Source organism: Ranitomeya imitator, chromosome 1 (genome assembly GCF_032444005.1).
Source record: "Ranitomeya imitator isolate aRanImi1 chromosome 1, aRanImi1.pri, whole genome shotgun sequence".
NCBI classification, from domain to species: domain Eukaryota; kingdom Metazoa; phylum Chordata; class Amphibia; order Anura; family Dendrobatidae; genus Ranitomeya; species Ranitomeya imitator.
The window spans coordinates 1,122,218,605-1,122,244,900 of record NC_091282.1 but is presented as its reverse complement, the minus strand read 5'-3'; the positions used below and the strand labels follow the sequence as shown (position 1 = coordinate 1,122,244,900).

Below are 26,296 nucleotides of genomic sequence, written 5' to 3'. Positions count from 1 at the left end.
ACTTTCTTCTTTGGGCCTATATCTGTGTTTCCACTTCATCGTGCCCATTGCCCAGCCAGTGATAGATGAGTCTGCTGGTACATTGACCCATAACGCAACATTCCCCGTGCACGCTACACAACAACATTGTGACCCTGCTGAAAGTCAGGTTGCTCTTCCCGCATACCATACCACCTTACACGGGGACAAAGAGGAAGGTGCAGATGAAAGTGCAGGTTCCTTCATCAGGTGGGGGGAGGAATACTAGTTGGCGACGTCACTGGCACAGGGCCTCTCATAGTACGCAAAAGTGTTGCTGCCGGTGGGAGGCGCCCCCGCCGTGCAAACACACCGCTGTACTTTGAGGGGCCCTGTGCCAGTGCCAATGCCAACGAGTGGGCCCCCCCTGCTTGCTCAGGTTCACAGCACTTGCAAAGTTGAAATACTTACCTCTCCCTGCTCCACTGCCGTGACGTGGTCCAGATTTCCTGGGCCCACTAATTACTTGAACCAGCCCTACCCCCCACAAGTTTAGCCAAATGACCCCCAATTTCAAATGCCTTCCAATTATTATAAGGTAAATTACGCTTGACAAGCTTCATTAAGAAGAATGGATGGTTTTGACATTAAAATGGGCACTCTAGGTGTTTTCCTGGCCCCCACTCACTGCCGACTATGCTGCCCCATTGACTTGCATTGGGTTTCGTGTTTCGGTCGATCCCGACTTTACGTCATAATCGGCCGATTTCACTCGACCCGACTTTGGACATAGTCGGGTTTCGCAAAACCCGGCTCGACTCTAAAAAGGTCAAGGTCGCTCAACTCTAGTAGCAGTCCCTTACATACTGTATTTATGCAGCATTAGCGTTAGGTCAGATGAGATATAAAAAAACACTTATGATAATAATAAAATTTATGGAAACATAAGAGTGGCTTCCTGTATTCTGCAAGCTGCAAAATAAAATGTACAAGAAACAAGCAAAACTCAATTTACTCTCTTTAAAGAAAATTAGGAAGGGAAAAGTAATGAGTATTATATTGTAAAAAAGTTATGACGACAGTTTACATGCACTTTAACATCTTCAGATTAACGTGAGAAAGTGTAATAGAACCACACAATGCAGCAGAGGTCATGGCTCATATTACCAAGGTGGTGTCCAACTTGCGTAATATGGTATAATGTAGTGTCTCAGCAAGGGCCAGAACAAAGCGGGTATGTGGAAGTGGAGTCTGATACCTGCTGTGAATGGTGTAATCCAAGAGTGAAAGAAATATGGACACAAAAAACATTATAGGCTCCATAAATGTGAGTCCTTTGGTAATCAAGTCTTTCTTTGATCTTTATAAAGAATGTACACTTTTAAACAGCATTGCATTTTAACACCTTCCATTCAGGGCGTTTATTATTTTCCTTTTTGCCTTTTTGTTTTAGCATACCTTTCTGTCAGGAGCCATAACTTTTTTATTTTTCATTAATATAGCTGTACTAAGGTTTTTTAAATGCAATTTGTTGTAGTTCATTGATAAATGGAAAAAAAAAACAAAAAACAAAAAAACATGGAGTGAAATAGAGTAAAAAAGCAATTGTCATTGTTTTTTGGAGTTTGATTTTACATTGTTCATTGTGTGGTAAAAATGACGTAACAACATGATTATGTAGAATGGTTACGGCGATATCAAACTTGTATACTTTTTTTATCTTTGTAATTATAAAAATTATTAATGTTGTAAAAAGAAAAAAGTTTGGTTTACTTTATGGACCAATATAAGACAAGGGACATAAGGGACGGCGTTTAATATTCATAGGAGTATAAAAATGGCAGAGGAGTGTCAGCGGGTCCAGGCTTCCAGAGCAATCCATTGGCATCCTATAGTTTTGTTATCAATGAGGGAGAGGAGATGATAGGTCTACTCCTCCTCTGAAACCCTTACTGACATGACATATGATGTACTGGTACTTCATATGCCAGTGTAGCACCCCAGGTTGCTACAGTGATGTTGCTTTTCCTTTGGGGAAGGTAATGTCATGCTCAGAGGCAATGGAGTTCTCTTCACCAGGTAAGGCACACACATGCAACATATTCTGAATCCAGGCCAGGAAGGGGATCTCAGGACCTGGATTGAGGGGAGCTTCTCTCAAATATGGATATATGTCCTAGTCTGGAGGAGGAGTTAGAGAGTAGTTAGAGAGACACTGAAGTGGAAGGACGTCTGGAGCAGATGTGAGAAGTCTGGTAGCCACGAGGGAGCTGCAGCCTCTGGGAAAGGAGAAACAACCTGGAAGGGTTGTATGTGGAGTAACCGGAAGGGAAGGAGCAAAGGAGAGGAACGGGGCTCAGAGGGGGACAGCAAAAGGACACCCTCAAAGCCATAGCGCAGAAGCCGGGTACCGGGAGCCCGAGGCCTTAGTGGAACTGTACGACGCTTGGCAGAACCTGAGGGCATAAGATCATACAGATATTGCCCGCACGACACCTGAGACGCAGCAGCACCTGAGGAGCCCTGGGCATGATAGAGTCCCTGTAAAATGGCTCAAGCTGCCCGTCATGCAGGTACCTGTCTCAGGACGGGGGAATAGAGGACTCTGCAGAAAGCTTCAGGCAGCAGGGACTTCATATACAGCAAGCGCTAGTTGGAAAGGCTCACAGACCTCTACTGGAACAAGGGAACCCTCCATTGCCTCTGAGCTGGCCGGACTACCATCACCCGTGCCTGGTACCCTGGACTGTGGCCTGCCAACTGCAGTAAACCAGGTATAGACTTACAACTGTCTCCTCTATTTATTCATCGGCACATACCATCATCTTGGCCACACACAATAAGACCCCTGTGGACCCTGCTTCACCTGTGGGAAGCGTAACACCCATGCTGCCTCTACATCCCCCTGTGGACCCCTTCAATGCAGCGTCAGTCCCACTACTGACTGAAAACCACAGGTAGCGTCACAAATAGACTACATCATAAAAACCTCTTTAATTGAGTCCCAGAGCCACGAACCACAGCCACCGTGACATCCCCTTTAAGAACCGAACCAGGCACCGAGTACCCCACTGCCCTGGTGGGCGACTCACCAGCTTTCTGACTTAATGCTGGCTCCCATGCCAAGCCTACATATCTCACTGCACATAACAGCTGATTTAATCAGCCATAATGTGTCTCTAACAGCTGCGGGTGGACTGGAGCTCTATCCATAGCTGGTAACTTGCTGAATACCACTGTCAGTCTCTGACAGCGGCACCTAACAAGCACCAGTAGGGGTCTGCGCTGTTTCACACTCCCATCTTTCCGTGCTCGTGACGTGAACAAGGGGTGCTAATGGGTTGCTGAGACAGCTGGGGGTCTGCTGAAGACCCCCGTGCCTGTCTTTATGAAACTCCTGTGAAAGCCAGCTTTTACGCACGTGGTCAAAATTGTTGGTACCCCTCGTTTAATGACCCATATTAGTCACAGAAATAACTTGAATCAAACAAAAATAATAATAAACAAAAGATCTATGAAAATGAAAAAATGAAAGTCAGACATTGCTTTTCAACCATGCCACCACAGAATTTAAAAAAAAAAATAAAATCATGAAATAGGCCTGAACATACTGTAAATGAAAAACTGCAACTATTTGTCTCATGTTTGAAGGTTGTCTTTTCCAGATGTCATGTTTCAGCTCTTTCCAAAGATGCTCCATAGGATTTAGGTCAGGGCTCATAGAAGGCCACTTCAAAATAGTCCAATGTTTTCCTCTTAGCCATTCTTAGGTGTTTTTAGCTGTGTGTTTGGGGTCATTATACTGTTGCAAAACCCATGACCTGCAACTGAGACCAAACTTTTTGACACTGGGCAGCACATTTCTCCTTATAATTCCTTGATAGTCTTGAGATGTCATTGTACCCTGCATAGATTCTAGACAGCCTATGCCAGATGCAACAAAACAGCTCCAGAACATAACAGAGCCTCCTCCATGTTTCACAATAGGGACAGTGTTCTTTTCTTGAAATGCTTCATTTTTCTGTCTATGAACATAGAGTTAATGTGCCTTACCAAAAAGTTCAATTTTTGTCTCATCTGTCCATAGGACATTCTCCCAGAATCTTTGTGGCTTGTCAACATGTAGTTTGGCAAATTCCAGTCTTGCTTTTTTATGATTTTTTTTCAACAATAGTGTCCTCATTGGTCTTCACCCATGAAGTCCTCTTTAGCTCATACAACAACGGATGGTGTGATGTCATGATCCCAATGGCAGGGGATCACTAAAGGACAAGCACAGATACAAACAAGCTCTAGGGCGATGGAACCTGAGCTGACCGCGACCCTGAACCTAACACACAAATAAAAGTAGCCGGGGAACGTGCCTACGATGATCCTAGACGTCTCGCTCCAGCCAAAGATCTAACTTCCCCTATTAGAAGAAACACAGACCTCTCTTGCCTCCAGAGAAATACCCCACAGAAATAGCAGCCCCCCACATATAATGACGGTGAAATGAGAGGAAAGCACATACGCAGTATGAAAACAGTTTCAGCAAAATGAGGCCCGCTAAGCTAGATAGCAGAGGATACAAAAGTGAACTGCGCGGTCAGCGAAAAACCCTTCAAAAAACCATCCTGAAATTACTTGAACTCATGTGCCAACTCATGGTACATGAGGAGCAATTTCAGCCCACTAGAGCAACCAGCAGCAAAGAATCACATATCTGCAGGCTGGACTAAAAACCAAATAAAGCAAAACACCAAAACAGGAAAATCCAAACTTAGCTTGACCAGAAGGTTCTAGGAGCAGGGAGCAGAGGTAACAAGACACACTGGATACATTGATAACCGGCGAGGAAATGCCAGCAAAGCCAGGTTAAATAGGAAACTCCCATATCCTGATGGAACAGGTGGAACCCAGAGACCCAGGAAAGACAAGTCACCCAGTACCATCAGTAACCACCAGAGGGAGCCCAAAAACAGAACTCACAACAGTACCCCCCCCTTGAGGAGGGGTCACCGAACCCTCACGAGAACCACCAGGGCGACCAGGATGAGCCCTATGAAAAGCGCGAACCAAATCATCAGCATGAACATCCGAGGCAACCACCCAAGAATTATCCTCCTGACCATAACCCTTCCACTTGACCAAATACTGGAGTTTCCGTCTGGAAACACGAGAATCCAAGATCTTCTCCACAACATACTCCAATTCTCCCTCCACCAGCACTGGAGCAGGAGGCTCAAGCGAAGGAACAACAGGTACCTCATACTTCTGCAACAACGACCGATGGAACACATTATGAATAGCAAACGATGCCGGGAGATCCAAACGAAACGACACAGGGTTAAGAATTTCCAAGATCCTATAGGGACCGATGAACCGAGGCTTGAACTTAGGAGAAGAGACCTTCATAGGAACAAAACGAGAAGACAACCACACCAAGTCCCCAACAAGAAGTCAAGGACCCACGCGGCGACGGCGATTAGCAAACTGCTGAGCCTTCTCCTGGGACAACTTCAAATTGTCCACCACATGACTCCAAATCCGATGCAACCTATCCACCACCATGTCCACTCCAGGACAATCAGAAGGTTCCACCTGACCAGAGGAAAAACGAGGATGAAACCCCGAATTACAAAAGAAAGGAGAAACCAAGGTAGCAGAACTAGCCCGATTATTAAGGGCAAACTCGGCCAGCGGCAAAAAGGTAACCCAGTCATCCTGATCAGCAGAAACAAAACACCTTAAATAAGTTTCCAAGGTCTGATTAGTTCGTTCAGTCTGGCCATTCGTCTGAGGATGGAATGCAGACGAAAAGGACAAATCAATGCCCATCTTAGCACAGAACGTCCGCCAAAATCTAGACACAAACTGGGATCCCCTGTCAGAAACGATGTTCTCAGGAATCCCATGCAAACGAACCACATTCTGAAAAAACAGAGGGACCAACTCAGAGGAGGAAGGCAACTTAGGCAAGGGTACCAGATGAACCATTTTAGAAAAGCGATCACACACAACCCAGATGACGGACATTTTTTGAGAGACAGGGAGATCCGAAATAAAGTCCATGGAAATGTGCGTCCAAGGCCTCTTCGGGATAGGCAAAGGTGACAACAATCCACTGGCCCGAGAACAGCAAGGCTTAGCCCGAGCACAAACCTCACAAGACTGCACAAAAGAACGCACATCCCTCGACAAGGAAGGCCACCAAAAAGACCTGGCCACCAAGTCTCTAGTACCAAATATTCCAGGATGACCTGCCAACGCAGAAGAATGGACCTCGGAGATGACTCTACTGGTCCAATTATCCGGAACAAACAGTCTCTCAGGCGGACAACGATCAGGTTTACCCGCCTGAAACTCCTGCAAAGCATGTCGCAAGTCTGGGGAGACAGCAGACAAAATCACCCCATCCCTAAGGATACCAGAGGGCTCAGAATTTCCAAGGGAGTCAGGCACAAAACTCCTAGAAAGAGCATCCGCCTTCACATTCTTTGAACCTGGCAGGTATGAAACCACAAAATTGAAACGAGAGAAAAACAGTGACCAACGAGCCTGTCTAGGATTCAGACGCCTGGCAGACTCAAGGTAAATCAAATTTTTGTGATCAGTCAAGACCACCACACGATGTCTAGCACCCTCTAGCCAATGACGCCACTCCTCAAATGCCCACTTCATGGCCAAAAGTTCCCGATTACCAACATCATAATTCCGCTCAGCCGGCGAAAACTTTCTAGAAAAAAACGCGCATGGTTTCATCACTGAGCCATCGGAGCTTCTCTGTGACAAAACCGCCCCCGCTCCAATCTCGGAAGCATCAACCTCAACCTGAAAAGGGAGCGAAACATCTGGCTGACGCAACACAGGAGCAGAAGAAAACCGGCGCTTAAGTTCCTGAAAGGCCTCCACAGCCGCAGGAGACCAATTAGCAACATCAGCACCCTTCTTAGTCAAATCCGTCAAAGGCTTAACAACACTAGAAAAATTAGTTATAAAACGACGATAGAAATTAGCAAAGCCCAAGAACTTCTGTAGACTCTTAAGAGATGTAGGCTGCGTCCAGTCACAAATAGCCTGAACCTTGACGGGATCCATCTCAATAGTAGAAGGGGAAAAAATATACCCCAAGAAAGAAATCTTCTGGACTCCAAAGAGACACTTTGAGCCTTTTACAAACAAGGAATTGGCCCGCAGGACCTGAAACACCTTCCTGACCTGCTGAACATGAGACTCCCAGTCATCAGAAAAAACCAAAATATCATCCAAATACACAATCATAAATTTATCCAGATAGTCACGGAAAATATTGTGCATAAAGGACTGGAAGACTGAAGGAGCATTAGAAAGTCCAAAAGGCATTACCAAATACTCAAAATGGCCCTCAGGCGTATTAAATGCGGTTTTCCACTCATCACCTTGCTTTATTCGTATAAGATTATACGCACCCCGAAGATCAATCTTAGTGAACCATTTAGCCCCCTTAATGCGAGCAAACAAATCAGTCAACAATGGCAAAGGATACTGATATTTTACGGTAATCTTATTCAAAAGACGATAATCTATACAAGGCCTCAAGGAACCATCTTTTTTGGCCACGAAAAAAAAACCTGCTCCCAAAGGGGACAACGATGGACGGATATGTCCCTTTTCCAAGGACTCCTTAACATAATCCCGCATAGCAGTATGCTCTGGCACTGACAGATTGAACAAACGACCTTTAGGAAATTTACTGCCTGGAATTAAATTTATAGCACAATCGCAATCCCTGTGAGGAGGAAGCGAACTGAGCTTAGGCTCCTCAAAAACATCCCGATAGTCAGACAAAAACACAGGAATCTCAGAAGGAGTAGATGAAGCGATAGAAATCGGAGGTGCATCATCATGTACCCCCTGACAACCCCAGCTTAACACAGACATTGATTTCCAGTCAAGGACTGGATTATGAGTTTGTAACCATGGCAGACCAAGTACTAGGACATCATGCAACTTATACAACACCAGGAAGCGAATCACCTCCTGATGAACGGGAGTCATACGCATGGTCACTTGTGTCCAGTACTGAGGTTTATTCATAGCCAAAGGTGTAGAGTCAATTCCCTTCAAAGGAATAGGGACTTCCAGAGGCTCCAGACTAAACCCACAGCGATTGGCAAATGACCAATCCATAAGACTCAGGGCAGCGCCTGAATCCACATAGGCATCGACGGAAATGGATGATAATGAACAAATCAGAGTCACAGACAGAATGAACTTAGACTGTAAAGTACTAATGGCAACAGACTTATCAACCTTTTTTGTGCGTTTAGAGCATGCTGATATAACATGAGCTGAATCACCACAATAAAAGCACAACCTTTTTTTCCGCCTATAATTTTGCCGTTCACTTCTGGACTGAATTCTATCACATTGCATTATCTCAGGTGACGGTTCAGACGACACCGCCAAATGATGCACAGGTTTGCGCTCCCGTAAACGCCGATCAATCTGAATAGCCATAGTCATAGACTCATTCAGACCAGTAGGCGCAGGGAACCCCACCATAACATCTTTAATGGCCTCAGAAAGGCCATCTCTGAACTTTGCAGTCAGGGCGCACTCATTCCACTGAGTAAGCACCGACCACTTCCGAAATTTTTGACAATAAATTTCTGCTTCATCTTGCCCCTGAGAGAGGGCCAACAAAGCTTTTTCAGCCTGAATCTCTTGGTTAGGTTCCTCATAGAGCAAACCCAATGCCAGAAAAAACGCATCCGCATTAAGCAACGCAGGGTCCCCTGGTGCCAATGCAAATGCCCAATCCTGAGGGTCACCCCGCAGGAAAGATATAATAATCTTGACTTGCTGAGCAGGGTCTCCAGAGGAGCGAAATTTCAAAGAAAGAAACAACTTGCAATTGTTCCTAAAATTCAGAAAACGAGATCTATCTCCAGAAAAAAACTCTGGGACAGGAATTCTAGGTTCAGACATAGGAGCATGTACAACAAAATCCTGTATATTTTGAACCTTAGCGGCAAGATTATTCAGGCTGGAAGCCAAACTCTGGACGTCCATGATAAACAGCTGGGATCAGAGCCATTCAAAGATTAAGAGGAGGAGGAAGTAGCCAGGCTGCAATAAGGCTAGGCAGCAAACTCTGAGGAAAAGAGGGAAAAAAAAAAAAAAAAAACTTCCTCAGACTACTTATCCTCCTACTTCAGCCAATACAATTAACACTTTGTGGGCCGGTTATACTGTCATGATCCCAATGGCAGGGGATCACTAAAGGACAAGCACAGATACAAACAAGCTCTAGGGCGATGGAACCTGAGCTGACCGCGACCCTGAACCTAACACACAAATAAAAGTAGCCGGGGAACGTGCCTACGATGATCCTAGACGTCTCGCTCCAGCCAAAGATCTAACTTCCCCTATTAGAAGAAACACAGACCTCTCTTGCCTCCAGAGAAATACCCCACAGAAATAGCAGCCCCCCACATATAATGACGGTGAAATGAGAGGAAAGCACATACGCAGTATGAAAACAGTTTCAGCAAAATGAGGCCCGCTAAGCTAGATAGCAGAGGATACAAAAGTGAACTGCGCGGTCAGCGAAAAACCCTTCAAAAAACCATCCTGAAATTACTTGAACTCATGTGCCAACTCATGGTACATGAGGAGCAATTTCAGCCCACTAGAGCAACCAGCAGCAAAGAATCACATATCTGCAGGCTGGACTAAAAACCAAATAAAGCAAAACACCAAAACAGGAAAATCCAAACTTAGCTTGACCAGAAGGTTCTAGGAGCAGGGAGCAGAGGTAACAAGACACACTGGATACATTGATAACCGGCGAGGAAATGCCAGCAAAGCCAGGTTAAATAGGAAACTCCCATATCCTGATGGAACAGGTGGAACCCAGAGACCCAGGAAAGACAAGTCACCCAGTACCATCAGTAACCACCAGAGGGAGCCCAAAAACAGAACTCACAACAGTGTGATCTGACAGTGATGTTACTTGAGCTTTAAGGTACCTTCACACTGAGCAACTTTAGAACGAGAACAACAGCGATCCGTGATGTTGCAGCGTCCTGGATAGCGATCTCATTGTGTTTGACACGCAGCAGCGATCAGGATCCCGCTGTGACATCGCTGGTCGTAGCTAGAAGTCCGGAACTTTATTTGGTCATCAGGATGGCGTGATTCGTCATGTTTGACAGCAAAAGCAACGATGCCAGCAATGTTTTTTCATGGAGCTAACAACCAGAGAGAACGATAAGTACGTCACTGGATCGCTCCTGCGTCGTTCTGCTGTTGCCGTGTTTGACGTCTCCTAGCGACCTAAACAGCGACGCTGCAGCAATCGGCTCGTTGTCTATATCGCTGCAGCGTCGCTTAGTGTAAAGGTACCTTTAGGTTCATCTTTAATCTGTTTAGAAGTTTTTCTGGGCTCTTTTGTTACCGTTCGTATTATCAGTCTCTTTGATTTGTCATCAATTTTCCCCCTGCAGCCACGACCAGAGAGATTGGCTACAGTCCCATGGATCTTAATTATCTGAAGATTATGTACAACTGTAGTCACAGGAGCGTCAAGCTGCTTGGAGATGGTCTTATAACTTTTACCTATAACATATATAAATGATCAGGGTCACCTTGCACTCAATATAAGTTGGTGCTTAGGAGGAAAAAATATCCCTGCGCCTGCGCGGTATCTTCTCCTTCGCTGCACTTATCGGCTTCTCTCTGCCTTTTTCGGCTCTCTTGAGATGACGCATGCGCACTTCTTATTGTTTACTTTCGGCTTTCTCCGGGATCACTCGGCTCCACCACACGTGACCGACAGGATGTTACATCACTGCCCTATATAAGGTCCTTCCGCACAGTGGTATACCATCGTTCTGGGATTGCCGTTTAGGATTTTATCCACTACCACAGGTAATTGTCTTTTACATCACGTATGGGTTAATTTGTTTGGTCTATCTTTTCTTTTCTTGGGGTCGTTGGCTCATTATGGGGATACATCTCCATTAGTTCTCTTATGTTCATCTACATCCTTAGTTGTCATGGCTCATGTGCCACACAATTTATGCAGGATTTGCATACTGCTGAGTGAGATGATAGCCTTATCTATATATTTAACCCTTTTTTTACTTGATCTTTCACGGTACTGACCTCGAGTGGGGTTATAACATAAATTTACAGAAATTAAAATATTAGGTCATTATTATTTTTTTATTTATGTTCGTGGAGAACTATGTATCATTTTTTCCTGCCTTTAGAGGCCTCTGTTGAGGGAGCACATGGTTTATTACCGGCTTTATAATAAAATATTATGAATTTTGTTTCTCTCCCCTTTTTTTTCTCCCTTTTTTACGCTTTGTGAGTTCACAACATATACAGATTGTTATTAACTTTATAGGTACTATGCAGTAGCAGCACTGATTGACTATCTGTGTTTATTTTGTATATGATTTATCTATGTTGTATCTGTATTTACACTGTATTATGTTTATATTTTTGCCTATATAGATTGTACCCTTGATAAAGACCGTTTACGGTCAAAACGTTGGGGAAAAGTCACTTATGTTGTACCTCGTTTCATGGCTGTGAACTCCCAGAATAAAAATTCATCACTGTTAATCGAAGATAACATTTTCTTACTTCTTTTTTTGTGTGTGCTGGAGGTTGTTCTATTATATTTTTACATATAACATGTTTGTATATAATTTTCTTTCTAATCTCCTTAGACAACTCTTTCCTTTGCTTCCTCTGGTCCATGTTGAGTGTGATACACACCATGTCACCAAACAGCACAGTGAGTATCTGTAGCCCTATATACAGGCCACTCACTGATTCCAAGATTGTAGACATCTGTGATGCCAGTTAGTGGGCACACCGTGATTTAACATGTCCCTTTTGTCACATTATTTTCAGGGGTACCATCTTTTCTGTCCAAGCCTATTTCATGAGTTTTATTTTTTGTAAGCCAATTTTGACGATTGTGGTTTCTTTTTTGTCATTAATCCCTTTCTGACCTCGGATGGGATAGTACTTTCGAGGTTAGATACCCCGCTTTGATGCAGGGCTCCGACGGTGAGCCTGCATCAAAGCTGAGACATCTCAGCTGTTTTGAACAGCTGACAAGTGCCCGCAATAGTGGTGGGTGAAATCGCGATTCACCCGCCGCTATTAACTAGTTAAATGCCGCTGTCAAACGCTGACCGGAAATGAACACATCGCCGACCCCGTCACATGATCGGGGGTCAGCGATGCTTCTGCATAGTAACCATCGAGATCCTTGAGACCTTTATGGTTACTGCTCCCGGCTAGCTGTGAGTGCCACCCTGTGGTTGGCGCTCATAGCACACCTGCAATTCAGGTGATCAAGTTGTGCCAGCATCTAGCCTCCTATGGAGGCTATTGAAGCATGGCAAAAGTTAAAAAAAGTTAAAAACATGTGACAAAAATAAAAAAATATAAAAGTTTAAATCACTCCCCCTTTCGCCCCATTGAAATAAAATCAATAAAAAAAAAAATCAAGCCTACACATATTTGGTATCTCCATGTTCAGAATCGCCCGATCTATCGATAAAAAATGATTAACCTGATCGCTAAACGGCATAGAGAGAAAAAAACTTGAAATGCCAGAATTACGTTTTTTTGGTCTCCGCGACACTGCATTAAAATGCAATAACAGGCAATCAAAAGAACGTATCTGCACCAAATCATTATCATTAAAAACGTCAGCTCAGCACACAAAAAATAAGCCCTCACCCGACCCCAGATCATGAAAAATGGAGGCGCTACGGGTATCAGAAAATGGTGCAATTTTTTTTTTTTATCAAAGTTTGGAATTTTTTTTCACAACTTAGATAAAAAATAACCTAGATATGTTAGGTGTCTTTGAACTCGTAATGACCTGGAGAATCATAATGGCAGGTCAGTTTTAGCATTTAGTGAACCTAGCAAAAAAGCCAAACAAAAAACAAGTGTGGGATTGCACTTTTTTTTTACAATTTCACCGCACTTGGAATTTTTCCCCGTTTTCTAGTACACGACATGCTAAAACCAATGATGTTGCTCAAAAGTACAACTTGTTTCGCAAAAAATAAGCCCTCACATGGCCATATTGATGGAAAAATAAAAAAGTTATGGCTCTGGGAAGGAGGGGAGCGAAAAACGAACACAGAAAAACGGAAAATCCCAAGGTCATGAAGGGGTTAAACGAGGGGTAGCAACAATTTTGACCATGTGTGTATATGCTGCAGTCCTAATCACACCAACAATGCAATATACATCAGAATGAATATTCAGGACAGTAAGGGTTAATATGCAATAAACAAAGTGCGGAGTGCTTAATACATACTCATGATGCTGGAAGATGCTGGAGGCTGTCCCAGGTGTGTGGTGCAGACCAGATGTCTTGGATATTAGAAATAGGGCTGTAATAGCATCATTTCAAACCATCTGTTAGCAGACAGACCAGGGGCAGTGAAACAGGTATAGCTTACTAAGCATATACCTAAACAACACTCAGTGTAGGCATACAGACAGGTATATTTACCAGAGCCCTAACCTGCAACAGTGGACCCCCTTTGACTTAAAAAGAGCCCAGACCAAGTATTGAGTGCATTTACTGAACATACATTTCAGTAGGCAAATATTTCAGATTTTAAAATCATTTTTCAAGCTGGTGTTATGTATGCTGGTGTAATAAACTTTTTGATGATATTCTAGTTTTTTTAGAAGCACTTGTAGTTCGAAAGTATTACCGACACATCCCTTTATAAAGAGAAATTCAACATAATACCTCTGTTAGCATTCGCCATATACTGCTCATATACGCAGCACCCCAGTAGGTGGGTGGAACACCAGGGAACAAAATCTGTGTCTAACGGTGAAACCACTGGCCCTTCCCCTGTGTTACGTCATTCTCACTCTGCTGTCCAGGCAGGAGGCGCTAAGGCCTCCTTTCCACAACCTGCAGTTGTACAGACACAACAATCAGCAACCACGTCCAGTTCATTGTCCCAGCGCAACGTTGTCTCTTGTCAGCATACATGTCTGTTCACAAATTGTTAGTTAGATAGGGCATACATATTGGTTAGCAATTTACATTGTCCGGTGCTGGACAAAGACCATTGCTGACTTTTCCAGGCTCCTAAATGAGACTTATGTCTCTTTATTAAACTGTTGCTTCCCTTACATTTTCTAAATTTGGGTGCTTGTAAAAAATGGTGGTGGGGTAATGGCCAGTTTCTGCATATTGTTAAGCACTTCTAAGAGACTGTGATTTCTTTGGGATCCAGTTGCAAAAATGAACTGTGGACCTTACAAAATGCAGATTTCAGAGCACCTGTTGCCCCCTGAATATTAAAAGTAAGGGCCGCATAATGACATGGCGGTGGACATGGTGGTGGTGGAGGGCAAAGCCCAAAATTCAAATGGGCATGTTTGAAATGGCATTGTAAAGGTATGGGGAATATGTATTCCACTGTCTTGCTAACTATTTGGCATGAGGGAGGGACCTCCCAAATGTAGAAGTGAGAGCTCTCCCAAATGTTAAAGGAAAAACTAAAGCCAAAACGCTTGGTGTGAACATATGCTAAAGGGGAGGTATAATTTTCTTTTTTGGGGGCAAATTTTGTATTTAGCATTATATACATGTAATTATGAATGAAAAAGTGTTTGGTATTTTTTCCTTTAAAAAGAAATGTTGGTTTGGTAGGTCTTTTAAAAAATCCATAAAACCGGCGCAATAGTCTGAGAACATTATTCCCAGATACCATATGTGAGTCAGAAAGGCATGCAGGCATCTTCTCCATGCTGTTCCCATTGAGTTTTAGCTCTTTCCCAGAAACACAGTGTCTGTAAATTGAGATTCTGGCTTGGCTTTTATCCTAAGTCATGTGACAAGGCTCGGTAAAAGGGTCGACATTGACTGTTAGGATTGCTACTTCCTATAGGTGGCACTAGAGTTCTAGTTCTCTTCCTCTCTGAAGAGACAATTTGCATATTTCCCAGAGGAGCATTGCGGCTTTAAGTCTCCTCACCTCGACATGCTTATCATGTCAATCTCCGCAAGGAGAAACGATACTTCTTGGATCCAGCTCTTTCCCTTCAATTTCTGCTTTTATCTCATGCCCCCAGACTTGTTTATTTGGTCCAGCATTAAAATATTCAGCTTTCCAATTGACTTGCATTGGATTTGTTTTTCGGTACGAATACATGGATATTAGAAATTATTTGTGCCGATTTTCCCCGAATCCGAATATTTCACTATTCGATCATCACTAGTCTGGACTGTAATCAACTATCTCAGTAACGGAAAAATCAGTATTCACTAGAGACAGATTTTATTGATAATTAGAAAATTTTGAGAATTAATGATCAGTCCTAAAAGCGGACAAAGATAGAGAAAGAGATATTATAAAGTTCTTTTTTTTTTATGCGTACTATTAATTTATGAAAAAAATAGGAATTACTCTTTAGTTTTGCAATCACAACAGGAGAGCTCCCGTCATATACCCTGATTTTGATCCATTCACTTACTAGAAACTACCGTATATACTCGAGTATAAGCTGACCCCTCTAATTTTGCCACAAAAAACTGGGAAAACTTATTGACTCGAGTATAAGCCTAGGGTGGGAAATGCAGCAGCTACCGGTAAATTTCAAAAATAAAAATAGATGCTCCATACCGTTCATTATTGCCCCATAGATGCTCCATATAAAGCTGTGCCACATATAATGCTCTGCACCGTTCATTATGGTCCCATAGATGCTCCATATAAAGCTGTGCCACATATAATGCTCCATACCGTTCATTATTGCCCCATAGATGCTCCATATAAAGCTGTGCCATATAGTGCTCTGCACCGTTCATTATGGCCTTATAGATGCTCCACATAAAGCTGTGCCATATAGTGCTCTGCACCGTTCATTATTGCCCCATAGATGTGCCATATAAAGCTGTGCCATATAGTGCTCTGCACCGTTCATTATTGCCCCATAGCTGTGCCATATATAACGCTGCTGCTGCAATTAAAAAAAAAAAGACATTCTCACCTCTCTTGCTTGCAGCTCCTCAGCGTCCCATCTCGGTGTCTCTCCGCACTGACTGTTCAGGCCGCGCACACTATATGCGTCATCGCGCCCTCTGACCTGCACAGTCACTGCAAGAGGACGCGAAGACAGAGCGACGCCCAGCGTTTGGAACGTGGACAGGTGACTATGACATACTTACCTGCTCCCGGCATCCCTGGCTCCTTCCCCCGGACAGCTGGTCTCCGGGTGCCGCAGCCTCTTCTTCTGTCAGCGGTCACTGGCACCGCTCATTAGAGAAATGAATATGCGGCTCCACCCCTATGGGAGTGGAGTCCATATTCATAGCTTTAATGAGCGGTCCCACGTGACCGCTGAACAGGGGAAGATCTGCAGCACCCGAAGAACGTGGGACTGCAGGGACAGTGCCAGGAGCCCCAGAAGCAGGTAAGTATGCCTCAGAGCTCTCTCCCCCTCACCTGCCGACCCCACCGCCGACCGTGACTCGAGTATAAGCCGAGAGGGGCACTTTCAGCCCAAAAATTTGGGCTGAAAATCTCGGCTTATACTCGAGTAATAGAATGTTTTATGACCCTCTTTGATTTGGGATTGTATACCATGCGAAATGGTAGACTAAACTGTTCCGTAGCTGTATTTAAATATATATATATATATATTAACATGAGTTTGATAAACTTGTGATGCCATAAAATCTGCTAATAATGGATGCCAACACAAAAAGGACCGGTAGAGTAAGCCGTCACTTAAATAAAAACAAACCATCTCTATTAAAATAATCATTTATTGAAAAAAAATATATATGTTTTAAAAAATAACAATAGTTTTAAAGCCACATATCCATAATTACACCAAATTAATTGGGGCGCGGAGGGTCACTGTCGGGCACAAGACACTACTATTTCAACAATCAAGGAGGTAATGTTATCAAGGCACTTTTAACATGATTTCCCTCGAATAGGTTTACTTTTTCTCCCTTGTTTGGGGCTTAGGTTCTTGTATTATTAATACCAAAATACATCCTATGTATACATGTGAATATGTGAGCTAGTTACTAACTAACAAAGAAGATGCTTTCTAGCACTGGGTATATTGATTAATACTATGTTCCTTATGTAGTCGCTTATTCGGTGCCTGATTACAGAGACCCTTAACTCAATATAATTGATTATTTTATGAAAATTAATGTTTAAAATGTATTTTGTGATCACATCATGGACGTGTGGTTTGTTTGGCTATTTTCTTGTTGAAGGGGGCAAGATTACGTTTCAAATGGTGTATCATTTGTGTGTGTGGGTGTACTATCTATGAACGAAGATACAAAGTAATCCCCGAAAAAGAGTGTTTTGAAATAATATAGAAGGATTCTGATATCTAGTTAATGGGCTAAATTAAAAGAATGCTATAATAGTTTATGGGTGGTGAGTGCCGCTGTTAGGAAACTCCCAAAATCTTCCGTTTATTGTTTAATGTTTTCCCATATATACATGAAATGTGTCCCTTAATGTAATGTGCGCATAGGCTTAATTTAGAAGGTAAATACAAAACTTTGGTTATTGAAGCTGACCCAACAATAAGGTGATCACCACGTTCCTGGCTTCAGAAACCACCAGCAATTAGTTGATCTAGCTTTGGGAAGCCACAGCTCGCCATACACGTCCCTGGCTGTTGCTGCCAAGTAACTGCCTGCCTTTGTGATGAATGAATGGTCATGTTATACCTTGATGGGTTAGCTCTGTAACAGCATAAGTTGTCCTTAGTGGCTCTCTGTTCAGGTTCAAATGAAGAGTCCCCCCGCTACTCTCAAGCCACCACCAACAAGAATGTTATTTTTCAGGACTCACCTTTCCACCATGTTCAGGCTGTGCCCCATTTCTAATATGCAATGTCATGCTACTTTGGTAAGTTCAATTACTATACTGTCTTTCAATGACTTGCTATACATCTTTCATGAATATCCGCGGTCGCACTACTCAATCGATACTTTAGTATTTACTAAGATTTACAAGATAAGTATGTAGAAACCCAAGAGAGACGCTCAATAATTATGAATGAAATATTTTTCATTCCACAACTGGGTCTGACTAAATAAATATTGATTGTGCGGAAAACAAGCAATGACTTACCAATGCCATGTCTAAAATGTCTAAATCAACCTGACTGTTACAAATTGGCAACTGGGCATTCGACATCAGCTAAACATTTACTTAAGGAAGAATCATTAAAATGTTTATGCATCTTATCACCCGAGCCTTGATAGAATGTCTGCTTTATGTCTGCTAAACAGTAAAGCCTTATAGCAAGAGCCAATGCGGGAGAAAATCCTACTTCACACATACAAATGATGTACACAGATATGTGGCTGGTGGAGCGAAAGTGTTTGCTTACATTAAAAGACCAGTAGCCGTCCATGGACAGGATCAATATAATCCCGGATTTAGCTGCACATTTTATTTACTAGGGCATTGCAATCCATGGTTCGTATAAGACATGCTGCATGATGAATGTCAAGTTCTCCTTCCATAATTAGCCAATGTACAAGTCCACTATACAGACTGCATGCACACACTTACTACACATTCACACGGTAATGAGAAATTTTGGTGCACATTGGAATTTATACATTTGTCACAATGAACATGTAATGAAAAATGTCTCAGGTTCTTTTCACATCTCATTTTTGCATTTTTGATGTGCTTTAGAGATGACGATTTTGATTTGTGGTGACATTATTCTTTTTTCTTTACACACTAATCTTCACTGTTTTGCTGTCACACACTATCTAGTAGTTTCTTTCTTCTTTTAGGAAGCAAATTAAGCGGGGAGTTTTTAGGTACCGTCACATTTAGCGACGCTGCAGCAATACCGACAACGATCCGGATCGCTGCAGCGTCGCTGTTTGGTCGCTGGAGAGCTGTCACACAGACCGCTCTCCAGCGACCAACGATGCCGGTAACCAGGGTAAACATCGGGTAACTAAGCGCAGGGCCGCGCTTAGTAACCCGATGTTTACCCTGGTTACCATCCTAAAAGTAAAAAAAACAAACACTACATACTTACCTACAGCCGTCTGTCCTCCAGCGCTGTGCTCTGGTCTCCTCCTGTACTGTCTGTGTGAGCACAGCGGCCGGAAAGCAGAGCGGTGACGTCACCGCTCTGCTTTCCGGCTGACCGACGCTCACAGCCAGTACAGGAGGAGTGCAGAGCACAGCGCTGGAGGACAGACGGCTGTAGGTAAGTATGTACTGTTTGTTTTTTTTACTTTTAGGATGGTAACCAGGGTAAACTTCGGGTTACTAAGCGCGGCCCTGCGCTTAGTTACCCGATGTTTACCCTGGTTACCAGTGAAGACATCGCTGAATCGGTGTCACACACGCCGATTCAGCGATGTCTGCGGGGAGTCCAGCGACCAAATAAAGTTCTGGACTTTCTTCCCCAACCAGCGACAGCACAGCAGGGGCCTGATCGCTGCTGCCTGTCACACTGGACGATATCGCTAGCGAGGACGCTGCAACATCACGGATCGCTAGCGATATCGTTTAGTGTGACGGTACCTTTTGTAGTGTGGAAGGAAACCAGGGTAAACCAGAAGGAAAAGCATGCAAAAGTAGATAAAAAAATCCATGCACATAATGACTTGGTTGGATTAGAATATAGGACCCCACTGCTTATAATGCCAACCAATAAATATATGCATAAGCTACATGTATGCATGTAAGGCACACACTGTACATTAGGAAATTTCAATATAGCCTTAAAGGGTTTTTCCCAAAATCGCAAGGAATCCATAGGATAGGGGATAATTTGCTGATTACTGGGACCCCTAGAGATCCAACGAATGGGTTTCTAAAGAGCCAAGTCTTGAATGGAGTGCAGGTGCACATGCTTGACCTCTGATCCATTTACTATCAACAGACTAACAGGAAATAGGTGAAGCTGAGCATGTAATCCTCTACTCTGTACTCTACTGAGACTCTTAGGAGTTCCGGGGCCCCATTCTCAGGCTATCTCGAGATTCCAGCAATTGGACCACAGCTAGACCCTTTCTCTCTTTCTGTGAATGTGGGCTTTCGCCAACCATGATTTCTTGGTTTGTTGACTTTGTTGTATTCAGCTAATGTGAGCTCAGCTGATGACCCTATATGTGCTCCTCCTCTTCTCCTTTCCCCTCCTATTTAAAATCCTGCTGCATGTGACATGGAATTTGAGAGTCCCCAACAGACGTAGGGTGTTAATCAACCTGTGCAAGTTGCTGTTCTTCCTCCATCCCATCGTGCATTCTGGTGAGTATATTCTGAATATATATGCAAGGAATGAAATTTATTCCCCACTAGTACCTACTGACAAATTTGGTCGCCTTTTTGAAAGGCTTCAGTTGGTGACACGTGACCCTCATCAACTGTCAAAGGAGGATGTCAAAATGACCCAGTTTGGCTGTGCATGATATAGTTTATAACTACTTTTCAATGCTTGGGCAGACATTTTAACATATTCAGCATCAAATTCCAGTGAGTTGCAATGTCGCTAATCATGAAGAGCTTTGGCCGATTGTTCTCGATTTTCAAAGGCATGTACGAACAGTTGAAATGAGCTGACACTTTCCAGGCCATAGCCAACACCCTTCTCCAGCAGTGCGTAATCACGGAGAAAATTGAGTACAAAAGCCAATAAAATAATACCAAAATTTATTTATATATTTCTTATTTATTTTATATATAGCGTTACATTAATTATTTTGTGGACCCTTCTCAAGCAGGTACATGTATGAAAGAAATCTTGCACTATTAAATTTAGGATTTGGATCATGCAGTGGGCGTGAGGAGTTACTTTGTGCAACCATAACGCAGCCAGAATGTCCCGCACTCGATACAACTGGCAGCTGCAGTTCTTGGGGAACCTGCCAGCAAGAGTGTTGCAGCTTGATACACAGCAACTTCTCCTCTGTATGGCTTTTTTCCATGAGGCCTGAAAGCTGTAAAATTGCTTGGCACCACTTTACATTGCATGAGTAAGGTTGATGAGTGGAATCAATGCTTTAGGAGTAGTGTTGAGCATTCCGATACCGCAAGTATCGGGTATCGGCCGATACTTGCGGTATCGGAATTCCGATACCGAGATCCGATACTTTTGTGGTATCGGGTATCGGTATCGGATCAATACGGATGTGTAAAATAAAGAATTAAAATAAAAAATATTGATATGCTCACCTCTCCGGCGGCCCCTAGACATCACCGCTGGTAACCGGCAGGCTTCTTTATTTAAAATGAGCGCCTTTAGGACCTGCGAATGACGTCGCGGCTTCTGATTGGTCGCGTGCCGCCCATGTGACCGGCACGCGACCAATCAGAAGCCGCAACGTCATTCTCATTCACAAAACTCCTAATTCTAGGAATTAAGGACCTGCGAATGACGTCGCGGCTTCTGATTGGTCGCGTGCCGGTCACATGGGCGGCACGCGACCAATCAGAAGCCGCGACGTCATTCGCAGGTCCTAAAGGCGCTCATTTTAAACAAAGAAGCCGGCCGGTTACCAGCGTGATGTCCAGGGGCCGCCGGAGAGGTGAGCATATCAATATTTTTTATTTTAATTCTTTATTTTACACATCCCTATGGATCCCAGGGCCTGAAGGAGAGTTTCCTCTCTTTCAGACCCTCGGAACCATGAGAATACCTTCCGATACTTGATGTCCCATTGACTTGTATTCGTATCGGATATCGGTATCGGCGATATCCGATATTTTTCGGGTATCGGCCGATACTATCCGATACCGATACTTTCAAGTATTGGACGGTATCGCTCAACACTATTTAGGAGGTAGAAAGTTGAATTTAAATTGCTGGCCTCTAGAAATTTGAGATTTGTATTTATGAAAAGAATGCTTCCCTGATTGTGACGCTCAAATCTAAGATTTAGGATTTTTTTTACTAGCACAAAAATGCTGTTATTTCAGGTTCTGTATTGTTACTGCAGTATATAACAAATTCATGAATTTATAGTCACACTGACTATGCAGATGCAGCACCTCCTTATCTCATTTTAATCCTTGGATTATTATTCACATTCAGACAGCCACTTCAATTTTCAATGTGCTTCAACATGAGTGGAGTAGTAAAACACAATCCAATTTCATCCTTTTTCTGTCACTATTTGCAATCAGCTGTGCTCTCTGATCTCCTAGCCTTACGTTGTAAAAGTAAACGACTATAAGATAGCCCAGTTTGGAAGGTCTTCGTCTTTTATACTGGCTATGATAGCTCACCTGATTGGCTCTGCTAGTCCATGTGAAGTTAAAGCTGCAGAACATTATGGGGAAGCATGTGAGGCATGTGTCGGTTCACCAGGGTGGTGTAAATGTGTATACTTGTGTCCACATCAATATAATACTGTACCTGCTGTAAATCGGTTTGATCATCGGCAATAATGTTAGTTAGTCACTAGATGTTGTTGTTGCCTAAGCATTACTGAAAGACACATGCAGAATGTCAGAGGTGGAGCTACAATATGAGCTGATGTGAAATAAAGGAAAAGAAAGTGTGGCTATCTTAAGAGCAGTCTACAGTTATTGAGAACAAAAGAGGATGTGTCGGAGGGGAATCCAATGGCATCCTCTCTTGGAAGCATCCCTCTGATACTAGAGCAGTGGCATATTGGAGCTGAGGGTGTCCGTGACTAGAACCTGTCCAGATGTAAAGAGATTTCTGACAAGAACACTGCTGAGAGATGGGAAAGGCCAGAACCTAGCGTGAGGGGTATTGGATGCCGCTGAGTAGTTAAGTCACACTCATCAATGGTACCATGTGTTAGGTGTCGAGTTCCTGCCTCTGCACAGGGGGAATATCAAACCATCTCCGCTGCGGTCTCCCATTCTTCTCCAGCCGCAGTGGAGCCTGCTCAGCGGAGACATCGGTCCCAGCGTCTGGCTCAGTCTGACACTGCGTGACTAGTTACTGCTGCCCTTCCAGGCTCTGCCTTTGTAGCCAGCACTGATCAGCGGCGAGCAGGTCTTTCTGGGACTAAGTCCTGCTTTTCCCATACTGAGCATGCCGATGGGACGACCTCCCATTGGAGGTCGGGGGTCACATGCTCAGGTCCTATTGTGGTTCCTATTGGACCATCTGGAAGGTCTTGTAGCACTGCTGCTATAAAAGGTTCGCATGGCCGCTCGGCCATGCGCTAGTGTATACTTGAAAATGTGTGTGTGTTGATGTGTGAAAGTCGCTCATTTATCATCCTCTCCCTTGTGTTTGACTGCTCGTGTAAGGCGGATGTTTGCTATCCAGAGTCTTGGGATTGAGTTCTGTGACTCCTTGCTTGCGCTCTTTGTGCAGTACCGCGGCCCTGTGATGCAACAGGGTTCGCTTCTTTCAATATAAATAGCAAAAAATTGGCTACAAAAGCCAGAGCCAGCTCACCAACCAGACCATCTGATGCGGGGCACGGAATCCGTCCAGACCAAGACGTCCAACGATACGACTCCAAATATGAAAAGTATTCCAGCTCCAGCAGATGGATAAAAAATATGTCTTTATTAGAAAATTACACGGAAAAATATCCTTACACCAGGTAGACCAGACAGGTGATAGTGTGAGTGAGACGGCTACGCGTTTCGACCACTAGAGGTCTTACTCATGCCAGTGAAGTCTCAGGACTGAATGCCCTACATATAGTGAAGTCAAAAAAGACACACCCCTATGGGTCACATGATACAATCGTAAGGTCCTGAAGCTACACAAATAAAAATTAACAAATCGTACAAAGCACATTAAAATCATACATAATGATATAGAATTTCATTCCTCTTATTCATGCCTTTCGGAAAGCGAGTATTTTTGCTTCTTTCATACAGGGTGAAGTTAACCGTGTGTGTATCCGCATTGTACCACCATATAGTCTGCCATTACTCAGCAGCAGGTTCCATCTCTGCACGGTGGACCCCGGGCAGCGAACGCACCTTATACCATCTCTCTAATTATTTGGTCGTTCCGCTAGCCCTAACACCGTGCACCTGCTGGAGGGACCTTGCATCTGTCCATACACGCTGATTGTATGCCTGAAGCAGACAAGGCTCGGAAAGAAAACTAAGGCCCATTGCGCTTCTGCAGTGGGTATTTGTGCATGCGCCTCACTACATTCTGGTGCCAAAATACTCAAGACTGAGATAAGGCCTGTAGTTGGTTATGAAGGCATATTGACTATTTTATCCCATGACAGAGGAAGAGGCATGTAAATAGTGAGGTTTATTAAAAGTGTTTAATGTGAGCGATGTTGTTTAAAAATGGGGGGCGGTTTATATCAGTAAAAAATGTAATGTATCTGCGATTTTAGGTCCAATCGCCCAAAAACAAATTGAAAAGTGAGTTGCACACCCTGACCCCACAGTTATCAGCAAGTTATCCACTATCATTCAGATAGAAGGTTAACTGGTATTTTTGGGAAAATCCTTTCAGAAGGGGTTTCAACTTTCAAAAAAAGTAATCTCCAAACAATCGGATTTTTTCTTAAAAAACTAATATAAATGGTACTAATTCTCTTTGTGTCCAGTGCTGATTCTCTGCCACTGCTCTTGTTTTTGTGCTTTGGATGCAATGGTGAAGTCATCACCGCTGCAGCCAATCACTAAGCTTATGGACTCTGCTGAAGCTTATTGCACAGGCTGTGCAATTTTTTTATTTCATCCAAACCATTAATGAGTTAGAATGCTTTGTGATGTTACAAATAAATTATAGACCTATATGAAGCAAAGTATTAGTTACAAGTTTTCGGTGTAAGGAACTGCAAATCATTTTGGATTATTGCTGTTGGTTCAGATCTGGGAGTATGATCATGAAACTGGAGAACTGATGATGTTGACATCTCATACATCTTCACCACCATCAATAAAACATAACGACAGTCATTCCCAGAAGAGACCAACATTGTGCTAGGTACCAAAGTATTAAAAATAAATCTTTTTGCCTACCGAAGTCTTTGGTTTTGCTCCACAATCGAGCTCCTGAGCTGATGATGCATAGTCTACCTTCAGCACTTGAGAGATATTTTCATGAGGAAGACACAGTGGAGATATATTTTGTGCATTGTCAGAACCAGACCTTGTAACCTGGACAAAATATAAGATTTATAAATCAATTAAGACAGAGATAAAGTTTTCTTTTTAGTTTATTCATTCCTTTTATGTTTTATTTTGATTGATGTTTCTTTGATGTCAGCTTTTGACAATGAAGATTCAGGGTGCAATGCTGGTTATTACTAGACAGTGATTGTAATATCATCTTGTTACATTATGGGTCTCTTTATAAATTACTGTTATCTATTTCCTATCACTAATTAAAATGTATTATTTGAAATCCTCACACAGTGGCAGAAACCTAATGGATCCCATCATAGGCAATAGGATCTGTCAAGGGCTTTCTTTGTCCGTCATGTGACAGATATAGCACTCCTACTATTTTTTGCTCTTTTGAGAGTTGAATCTATAACATGATGGACACCAGCAGTGTCTGATTGACTCAGGGCCGGTGTTAGCACCCGGCGCACCTGGGCAAGTGCCGGGGACCTGAGCAGGCGGGGGTGCACTCTCTGCTGGGGTCATTGGCGCATTATGGGGCCCGGTGTCTGTGCCATTGCTGGGGCCCGGAGCAAGCAGAGGGGACCCACTCATGGGCGCCGGCACTGGCAAAGACACCAGGCCCCCATAACGCGCCGATGACCCCAGCAGAGAGTGCATCCCCCGCCTTGCATTACTTACCTCTCCCAGTTCCACTGATGTGGCGTCTTCCGCATCTCCTTACTGTGGCGTTCAGGTCAGTGGGTGCGAAAATGTTAAGTCTGCATGCCTTGTGCCTGAGCAGTCACAGTGCAGAGAGCCATAAGACAGCGACGCTTAGGAGTACGGAAAAGAGCAGCGTCCAGTGATGAGAGGTGAGCATTTCATTTTTTTTTGTGTTTAGAGCATTATATATGGGGACCAAGAATGGATCATTGCAGCTCTGGTTCCACAATGTTTTAAATGTAGCTTTTTACCTTTCAGGACCAGTGAGGGTAAATGTCAGTTTTTCCCCGCTGGCAATCTGCTGTAACTGCACATTTGCTGGGTCAGCTAATGTGGGTGGCCACTCCCACCATCATTTAAATGGTCACTTGATGCATCAGCTGACTGTTGGTGATAGAGTTTCTCTATGGAGACCAGCCATGCAGTTGCAGCTCTCTGGTGTCAGCTACTTCTGGTGTTTGGAGTCCTGTTTCTGTGTCATCTGCGGTGTGGAGCTTGGCAGTGGTGTCTGGAAGCTAAGTGTTGTGTTTATTCCTTGTCCCTTT

At 43.5% G+C, this 26,296-nt stretch overlaps 1 protein-coding gene across 1 annotated transcript in view; it reads right to left on the bottom strand.

The window, feature by feature from the left end:
* Nucleotides 1-26,296, bottom strand: part of DLC1 (DLC1 Rho GTPase activating protein) — a 670,870-nt gene that overhangs the window by 503,693 nt on the left and 140,881 nt on the right. Inside the window, exon 3 of the mRNA XM_069744429.1 lies at nucleotides 24,942-25,079. Coding sequence (XP_069600530.1) covers nucleotides 24,942-25,079 — 138 coding nt within the window. The remainder of the gene's footprint in view (nucleotides 1-24,941; nucleotides 25,080-26,296) is intronic.